This window comes from Drosophila innubila, assembly GCF_004354385.1.
Source record: "Drosophila innubila isolate TH190305 chromosome 3R unlocalized genomic scaffold, UK_Dinn_1.0 2_E_3R, whole genome shotgun sequence".
Taxonomy (NCBI): domain Eukaryota; kingdom Metazoa; phylum Arthropoda; class Insecta; order Diptera; family Drosophilidae; genus Drosophila; species Drosophila innubila.
The window spans coordinates 7,230,450-7,239,880 of NW_022995380.1; the positions used below are offsets into that span (position 1 = coordinate 7,230,450).

The 9,431-nt window shown below is 32.9% G+C and overlaps 4 protein-coding genes across 7 annotated transcripts; all 4 read right to left on the bottom strand.

The window, feature by feature from the left end:
• Positions 1-223: 223 nt before the first annotated feature.
• Positions 224-714, bottom strand: LOC117792432. Its single transcript, XM_034632583.1, has 2 exons — positions 496-714; positions 224-430 (listed from the first exon to the last, which is right to left on the bottom strand). Exons 1-2 carry the CDS (start codon positions 712-714, stop codon positions 224-226), a joined length of 426 nt encoding a protein of 141 aa, XP_034488474.1.
• A 776-nt stretch (positions 715-1,490) lies between these two features.
• On the bottom strand, positions 1,491-3,350 carry LOC117792201 (tensin-1-like). Its single transcript, XM_034632238.1, has one exon. It carries the CDS (start codon positions 3,217-3,219, stop codon positions 1,561-1,563), a length of 1,659 nt encoding a protein of 552 aa, XP_034488129.1. The 5' UTR covers positions 3,220-3,350; the 3' UTR covers positions 1,491-1,560.
• An 896-nt stretch (positions 3,351-4,246) lies between these two features.
• LOC117792202 lies at positions 4,247-7,362 on the bottom strand. 3 transcript variants are annotated; one of them, XM_034632240.1, is made up of 6 exons: positions 7,296-7,362; positions 6,501-6,687; positions 5,728-5,905; positions 5,523-5,675; positions 4,630-4,781; positions 4,247-4,569 (listed from the first exon to the last, which is right to left on the bottom strand). In XM_034632240.1, the coding sequence occupies exons 2-6, from the start codon at positions 6,593-6,595 to the stop codon at positions 4,332-4,334; spliced, it is 816 nt and encodes a 271-aa protein (XP_034488131.1). In that variant the 5' UTR covers positions 6,596-6,687; positions 7,296-7,362; the 3' UTR covers positions 4,247-4,331. The 3 variants fall into 3 exon arrangements, with proteins under 3 accessions (XP_034488131.1, XP_034488132.1, XP_034488130.1); XM_034632241.1 differs by having other exon boundaries at positions 5,523-5,672; positions 6,501-6,709; positions 7,296-7,359; XM_034632239.1 differs by having other exon boundaries at positions 6,501-6,709; positions 7,296-7,358.
• A 1,017-nt stretch (positions 7,363-8,379) lies between these two features.
• Positions 8,380-9,229, bottom strand: LOC117791164 (ATP synthase-coupling factor 6, mitochondrial). 2 transcript variants are annotated; one of them, XM_034630841.1, is made up of 3 exons: positions 9,112-9,229; positions 8,761-8,912; positions 8,380-8,691 (listed from the first exon to the last, which is right to left on the bottom strand). In XM_034630841.1, the coding sequence occupies exons 2-3, from the start codon at positions 8,910-8,912 to the stop codon at positions 8,523-8,525; spliced, it is 321 nt and encodes a 106-aa protein (XP_034486732.1). In that variant the 5' UTR covers positions 9,112-9,229; the 3' UTR covers positions 8,380-8,522. The 2 variants fall into 2 exon arrangements, with proteins under 2 accessions (XP_034486732.1, XP_034486733.1); XM_034630842.1 differs by having other exon boundaries at positions 9,132-9,203.
• Between the last annotated feature and the right edge of the window lie 202 nt (positions 9,230-9,431).

Here is a 9,431-nt window from a genome sequence, read left to right on the forward strand (position 1 = left end):
TTAAAAAGGGCATAAAAATATTAAATTAATGTTAAATCTGCTGAAATCATTTAGTTGATACTGAGAACACCATTAAAAATTGTTTAAAATTTGTTCTAAATTCCATTTAAATTTTTATTTGGAAGTCATTATATATCTGGGACTTTTTTCTATTCATCCCGATTATTTTATAAGCAGTCTCTTGCATATATCGAATATAAGATGATCTGAATATTTTATGATACTAATTTCTTGGGTCGACCGATTTGTTGTGCCGTGCTAGGCCGGTACAATCATGGTTTATACTGCAGAATGAGCCAATTACTCGCACCTCAAAGCTGTTTACATTATTTGCATGAAACAGACCGGTGTAAGTGAAATTATATTCCGGCAAATAACTGGGTAAGTAACTAGCATCGAATTTCATGTTACGTAAGGCATACGTGGTATTCTAAAATAGATCAGAAAGGAACTAGGAAGAGAGTGAAAGTCTTCATTTTACATTCCTAAACTTACCCGTTCGAACGGACATTTTTTGGGTAAATTGTTGTCAGTCTGCATGATGCCCTTATACAGCATGGTGACCAAGGACTTTCTTTGGCTGTTGTCCAACATTTTACAAATATCCAGACGAATACCATTAAGTCGCATCACGTTATTACGGCCATAGATAAACAGATGTAATTGCGATATTCCAACCAAACTGGTGATGTCTATATTATTGGTTGTCACCATAATGTTAAATGAGTTATTATTCACCAAATTACAATCAATTTTTGATATTATATTGCTCTTTACAGAGCTTTGGAGCTTCGTAAAAATGATTTTCTAAGCCAACCAAAAAAATAAATTTAAATATTAGTTGTTTTTTATTAATTAAAGTACACACCTTGTTGCCTTGGCCAAGAATTACCATGCAGCTTAACAGCATACAGATGAGTTGCTTTTCTGCCATTTTCTAAATACTTACTGAAATAATATTCTACCATAAATAGCCCTTTTTGTACCTGAATTATTCTCATCATACAAATAAGTATTTAAGTATAATTTCATCGATGTTGATCCAGATAAATAAATTATTGCTTCCGAAATTACATTCAACTAAATCATTCAACCTTCAAAATAATAGTTCTGTACGTTTTTTCACTCCATCGATAAATGGTGTTGCAAATAAATGTTACGAATTTAAAAATTCAAACCAGAAAAACATGACGATGAATAAGAAAAATTCAGATATTTATATTTATTTTTGAATGGAGTATCTTAGAAAAGCATACATTTTGTAGACCCCGTACTTAAAAAAATATTTTTGTTTATATCCTTTTTATATTTATATATTTGCTTAAATACGTTTCAACTACTTAATACTTAATTTTTCCATGGGTTGTCAAATAATTTCTGGAATAAAAAAAAAAAACTAAATTGTCAAACATTTTAATAAAATCAGATAATTTAATTTTAAATTACAAAGAAATTAATAAATAATATTTGAATAATAAAAAATAGTGCATTTAAAATTAAAAAAAAAATGAATAGAAAATAACAGAAGTGGTTAAAGACTATGAATACGAGTACAATAACTCATATCATATTATTGCCGGAATTCTGAAGTGGAAGAACTTTATGGGCGAATGAAACAATGGCGGAAGCAGGTTGTCTGGAAGACAGATCACAAAAGATGTGACATTGGTTATCCTTCGATCCGGTCAACGGCCGAGCTATAAATGCAAATATTGATTTGTTGACTGAGCGCTGCAATCCCTCGTCGGAGGCAGCGACACTCCACAGGTGATTGTTGGGATCCATACAGAAGTGGGAAATATTCTTTGCTGGATAGTGTCGACGGAAAAATTGTGTGCGCGTATTATCCGTTAAGGTAATTCCCTCGCCAGATATCTTTAAATGTACCTCTAGGGGAATTGGTCGTTTGTATTCCGAGTACATTTCAAGGACAGCCTTTCGTACGGCATCATCACCGGTCAAAGATTCCATATCGGTTTGGAACAAATAGAGGACATTACAAGCGGCACCTTGAACCATTATTTGTTTTTGCTTGGATATTATTTCTTGATTATTGGAGGTAAACAAGATATCCTGATCTGGTATTATGAGAGTACACGGCAGAGACATTTGGTTAATTGAATGCTCGTATACAAAGGCAGATAGGGATGTAAATATGGGCTCATTGGTACATCCCATTAGTCGAACACCTCGTGTTGTTGGCTCCAAAAGGAAATGGCGAACCAGCTCATCGCCATATCCGGGTCCGGTAACCACGCCAGCAGGTGGCTTCGCAACGCGTAACACAAGTCCAAAGGCATTACGGTATGTTGTTGAATTACGTATAAGAAATGTTCCAGGTACCACGTTGCGCAATAAATCTACAGCTTCCTCCCGTGACATGTTGGGCTTGTACCAATACTCTGATGAATCCTTGGCAAATTTAACTAAATGCGGTTCAACCTCCTTGGTGTGTATGGTGCAATCGAAATATGGCACGTCCTCTATAGTTTCCCCAGATATTAAAGTAGAATTTGGTAAACCCGGAGCTGGATATGGGCTGACGCAGCGGTCCGAGCTCAAAGTGGCTTGAGCAGTTGGAAATGTCGGCGTCTCTGATCTCTTCTTTTCGACGAATTGCAAGTGAAAGTTATTGGGACATAGTTCTAAAGCTGGAACGTTTTGTTCTACAATCTGAACCTGTTTTCCTCTTGGCTGTTCAACAAAATCATTCCGAATTTGTTTACTCTCGATCAATTTCTTGGCAGACTCTCTTTTCGCTTCCACCGCCTGTAGCTTGCGTTCCATTAGCATATCGTCAAACTCCTCCCGGGTAGGGGTCTTTCGTAGCAATGGACACGATGTAGATATGCTGGGACGATTGCTTCTTCGAGTCATTGATTGATTTGTCGGATATATACTCGTATTGTCGTTATCATCCACGGTCATTGAGTGACTCGTCGGATATGTTCTCGAGTTGACTTTATCATCCACAGTTGGTGATTGACTTGTCAGATATATACTAGAGTCGATTTTATTCTCCATACGTTCCGTGTCTCCCACATGATTTAAATCGCTGGTATGGAAACCCACAGGAACGCTGCCATAGCTGAACGGAAGCGCATTCTCTCGAGCATGGTATGGAATATTCTCAGGATCTGTGTCCAAACTTTCAATATTGTCAGCACCTTGCACAATCCCATTCAGTGGAACAGATGGTTTCTCGTGCACCGAGGCCATTGAAAAGAATCGTTTTTAAACTACAGACGTCTATTTTTACTAACTGAAAGATATATATGTATGTGTATTGCCACACATGTACACGTAATAGGCCAAATGTATCACACGGTACACACGTCCGCCGGGTTCCAATACAGATTGTTGACTAAAGTCAAAAACTAAACATGAACTTATATTTGGTCTAATGTAAATGTGTATACCTATGCCCCGGTTAACGGCCTACATCGGGAGCGGAAAAGATAGCCGTAAATCGAAATGCCGTGAAGCGATCACCACATTTAGGTGTTTTTTTTTTTTTGCAAGAAATGTTTATTTTTGAACATAAGCAGTTAAATAAAATTTTCTGCTATAAAAATGGACGCTAACAGGGGCATCATAATCAAATTTTTAACAACCACAAAAATATATTCAAAGAAAATATGAAAATAAATTTAGTATTTCATATTTTTAATACACAATATTTTTGTTTTGAAAATATTTTGTTGCTTTGACTATTGAATATTTGTTTTCGATAGTATAGAAAGGGGTCTTTGTTTTAGTTGAAAATCATGTTAAAATTATAAGTCTATATTATTATGGTTGATTTGAATTGCTATTAATATTTTAAATGTTTTTAATTTCCAAAAATAATGAATATTTAAAAATTTGTTTTTAAATATTTAATTTTGTCTTTCGGCAAAGAAATCGAGTTTTATTTGGAAACATCGATTTTGGCATCACTCAGAAGATACATTGTGATTTTATAATTGGGTTCTAATTTACAAAATAATTATTTTGTTATATGCTTGTTTAACGCTTAAAGAAACGTTAACTTTGTCTGTGGTATACTTATGTTTTTAATATACAGAATCTAGATAAGAGATACTAAAAAAGTTTCAGAGGGGCGTACAAGAGAATTATTTACTTCTGGAATATAAATTGACGGATGTTCGTAACGGATGAAAGATTATGTTGACACTCTTCTAACAGAAATCGTTGCCATTTATCAAACTATTTCAATAAATAACAAACAAAATTAAAAGCAAACTTACTAATTTAAATACAGATTTTTAATTGTATTTCCCGTATTCCTATTTAATACTTTTCTCCTTAAATATGCACATAGTTAATACTTATTGCAACGTTTCAGCTGAAGTTCCTGTTATTCCCGATAGAAGTTTCTTTGTAAATTTTCGTAGTTCCAAAGGATCCTCGTTGTTAAAGTCATCCATTACTGTCTGCATTTGTTCCTTTAGTCCGTCAGCAATTGATGTTGTAATTCGATCCTTAAATAGATTTGTAATGGGACTTAAAATAAGTCCAGTAAACTGACGAATTATTCGAGCTTGATCCAATTGAACATGAATATTGCTGTAAAAATATGCTTAATATTTAGTTTTAGACGATTTATCTTAACTAAAAAAACATTACCTGAATTCAATTATACGAAAATCGTAGAGATGAAGCTTTGAATTGATTACATTAACAGCGAGCTCTGCATATATAATCGTATCATCCAATGATCCAAGCACTTTTCCATATCCTTCAATTGCCATTAACTTGAGTTGAAAGTTGTATTCAAACTATAAAATAAATTTCTTTATTATAAAATTGAGTAGGAAATGTTTTCTACAAGATCGTCGCACTTATACAGCCAGAACTTCTATTATAACCATATTTTCATACATTCTATGCGCGCAGGTGTATTAAAATATTATTTTCATTTAAAAATATTTATTTTACGGCTTTATTGACAAAAAAATTTTAGATCCGAAGGCATTTCAATACCAAACTGGGAGCACGTCTGGTAAAATACTAAAGGCGTACAGTTCAGTAATAAAATAATGCTTATCAAATTGTATTTAAATGTTCAGAATTGCTATAAAACCAAAAAATAAACAATTTAACAACCAAATAGAAAATTCAAAATATTGTCTTAAATGATTGAGCAAATCCAATGCCTTTAAGTCTTGTATATCCTTTCACACACTGTGGGAGATTCAAGCCATATAAGAGTATATCAAGGCCAGATGGAGGTAGAGAGGTAGCCATACAGTTTCTAAACGACTTACATTACAATTATTTTCTACTATTTCAGATCTCTAAAGATTGGAACAAGTAGTATTTAAATAAAACTTTAAAGATAAGCCACATAATCTATTTTCTGACATATTTTATTAAATAATAATATTTGTAATATTTATTTAAATTACAAAAATTCAATTAGAAGAAGTTACCTCATTTACCTTATAAAAAAAAATGTAATTTTATATAAAACTCATGATCATATCATTTTGTTGGGCAAGGTTACTTTTAGTGCTTACCTGAAGTTTATCTATCTTTAAATAAAATCGACTCAAAAACGATTTGCCTTCGTATGTCATAAATGCATTGTTGTGCCTCCGTATGCCTGCGAGATTGTAGACAATTCCATTGGTCAGGTGCAGGCCAGCCTCATAGGTGATGAAGAAAGGCTTCTTGAAAAGTCAATTAGTTTATACAATTTGATAGAATTTGTATCAATCTTACAACAGATATGCTCTCTTTCATGTCTGGAAGCTGTAAGTGCTCTATACCGAGCTTTTGAAGATGTAATAGCACCATGGGTGTAACTACATCAACTTCAGCATTGATATTAGTCCAACCTACGTCATCCTCTGAAAAGCCGCTCGTACTTTCGGTTTTATTCCCTACATCACGGCGGAACCTTTAAGACAAATGAATATTTCTGTTTAAAGAAGTAAGAACCCCATAGTCGAATCTCCGACTATAAGGTCCTGGTATTTCTATCTATAAAATAAATTATATCTTTATAAAAAAAAAGCAGGACAAGCGTAGAAATATTTGAAATTAAACATTTAATGTTAGTGGGTGTTTAATGCGTCTATATACCGACTTTAGAGTCTTTTTCTAAACCTTTTTACTGTTTACTTGTTTTCTTTGAATCTTAAAATCTTTTTTTTATTTATTTACTCTACTTGTATACGCATTTTGTATGTGTATGTGTAATTGTAGTTGAAGACATGAATGAAAAACATTGTTTATTTCATTTAAAATGCAGTCCATTCATTAAAATTTCTTGTTTTTACTGGGCATTTCATTGTTTTTTAATTTGTAGTAAAGTTTGATAAGTAAGCGGGGTAAATGAGATAGATCAGTGAAAATCAAAATAATAATAACATGTAATTTTGATTATTTATTCTTTTAATATTTTCAACATTTTCTCAAGTCTTTAAATTTTCACATTTAAATGTATAGCAGTCGTGTATAATATCTGCTAAGAATTCTTATTATGTAATTACCTTCTTGATTCCTGTAAAATGTCTTTGCTTGATGTGGACACGATGAACAATATTGCAATTAAGCAAAAAGTCATTATAGTTCTTGTTACATACATAATTATTATATCACATGTACGATAATTTATTTCGTTTTTTTTATTGTTTTCCGTTACTTTGATTTGTTGTTCTGTGGCTTTCTACTTTGGAACTTTATAGAAAAATAGTGAACACTATAAAACAAAAAATGAAGACTTAAATCACCAAATCGTTTGTTCATTTCATATTAATAGATAAAATAAGAGGGAAAGATTTAAAAAAAATTCTATTATTGAATTGATTTAAGTAGCTGTGATGCTAAAATCTATATGTAACTATTAATTTTTATTAAATCACTCAAATCCACAAGTACGTATATAAGTACTTATCTCACTAATAATCATTTTAATTTGTTTATTTGCATGTACACACACATACATGTCATAGATAAACAAATTATAAATTAAATTTGCTTGCAAGACACGAATTCAAAGTACTCATAAAATAAATGCATATATGTACACACAAATACATGCGCACATGTACACTATATGTGTAAATAGTACATAAAGCACACTAATATATTTTATGTTTCAGTTCATAATTATATACACGTTTGTACAACAAACTATTCAAAATTATAAACATTTTGCATCTCTCTAATATGCACACCGCGTTCAAAGGCCTCTGTAGTAAATATGATTAATTTAATTACACGCTTCCTATTTAGTTATTGCTTCGGACTGCGAAGCTTTTTATAAAGTTTTAACAGCTTACAACCTCAGATCGAACGCTCACCCGTTGACGCGTTCGTGGGAGCGGTTGAATTGAAACTACTACCGAGTGTCGCGTCGAGTCGCAACCGAACAGAGATACGAGATAGCGAGACTGAGCCTCGTCTATTACTTATTTATCATACACAATAATGATCTTGATCTTGTTGAGCTTTTAAACGGGTGCAATGTTAAGTAAAGTTTGACTGCGTTTTTATATCAAATATATAAAATGTAGTGATCTGATGTATCATATCTTTGCAGAGAGCTTTTAATGTTTTCGGAAAATTATTAACGCATTAAAGATATTCGATATTGATCAAGAATAGAAGCTGAAGTGACAAAGTGTGTGTCTGTCTGTTTCATATCTTTTAAGTTGTGATAGTGAAATTCGGTACCGGTCCGAGGCTTCAGTGCCAGATTGAAAGACTTTGTTACTCCTTGAGATTCGTACATATCTTAACCAAACTCACAATTTGTGTTTGGTATTGTTTGTAAATATATACAGTCTATGAAGTCTTCGGCAGAAAAAATTTTTTTATCTGTATCTTATCGGATCAGCCAGCCTTAAATTTAAACTGTAATTACTATTCAATAAATTAACGATACATGACACACCGGTTTCGAGAAATGCATTTCCCTAGTTCGGCAATGGGCGTGTTCGATCGTCGCAAATTCACTTTCAAAGTTTAATACAAAAAGTTATTGTACAACAGGTTTGGAAAATCCACTCCGATTTAATAAAAATAATTGTTTTAACCAAAAAGGGGTTGAAGTCAATTGTGTAAATTGATGTGCTTCATTAGATTGATGTGATGATGTGCTTCATATACATCTAGAATTTATATCATAGACACGGAAAATTATGGACTACACCTGCTAGTTAAGATTAATCAACGTATAATTAAGTGTAGAACTAATCATTATTGCCGAGAAGTTGATAGTAATTTGTAAGGGAAAGCTTTCAGTTGTTACACATAAAGATAAATAAAATAAAGTTAGTCATCATCAGCAGGAAAAATCTTATGACGACAATATCGACCGAAGTACAATTACCATCTGACCAATATAATAAACGATATTTAAGGCCATTGCTTGTGGTTCACCAATTTCGTTTTCTTATGTTTTATTTTTACGGTTGTTTTACGCGCTTGCTTGACTGGGATTCATACAAGCGAATTCAGGTTGGATATTACTTAAAACAATTTAACGTAAACATAGGAATTGTATATGTTTAGTTGGCGCTTTGTGTAATAGGATCGATCTTCACATCGGGAAACTTGAAGTCGGGAAATTTAAGCATGTCGGTCTTTCCATCGCTTCCATATTGCTTCGCAACGCGTTCCAACTCGTTTTTGATCTCGCGCTCGATTTCTGGATTGGAATCGACCAGTTTGCCGCCTCTGCAGAGTATACAATGATTAATATATATAAAACATGGCTGTTGTTTCTCTTCAGTGCTTATTTCTTACGCGCTCTTCTGCTTGTATTCCTTAACTTTGTCCAGGAACAGCTGCTGGATGGGATCAGACACCTTGTTAAGGGCTGGTGCGACTATGGCGATGTTTCGACGCGACTCGGTGCGCAGAACGCGGATACCAGTTAAAATAGATTGCGACAGCATCTGCAAAGAGTTTGGATTTTAATAGAATTTTATCAACTGATTTCGGCGTTCAACATTTGGTAACCTTAAAAAGGTTATGTAATACATTGTTGTTTTTGCAGCTTTTGCAGATAACAAATAGACAATTAATGGATTTTCGCAATTATGAGCACAGCCAAATTAATTAACAAATATTTATTACCATAATTTGTAATATTACCTTATTTTTCTCTTCAATACCTTAACTGACTGTATTTGTTGGAAATTGCCAAGTGACACAAGCTTGACAACCACTGTTGCCCACTTAGCTATTTTATAGCTGACTGATTTCAGAATTCGTTTGCTAGAAAAAATTTTAAAATTGCTATTAGCTGAATATCTGGCTATTTTAAACATATTTTAAAAACCGAAATATAACCGTTTACCGAAATAGTTGTTTCGGGACGTACCTGAACCGATATTTTTTTCGGTTTGATTCCCTGATATATTAAGCTAAGTTATGCTCTTAATATTTTTGGTAAAACTTGCAATAACAAATGT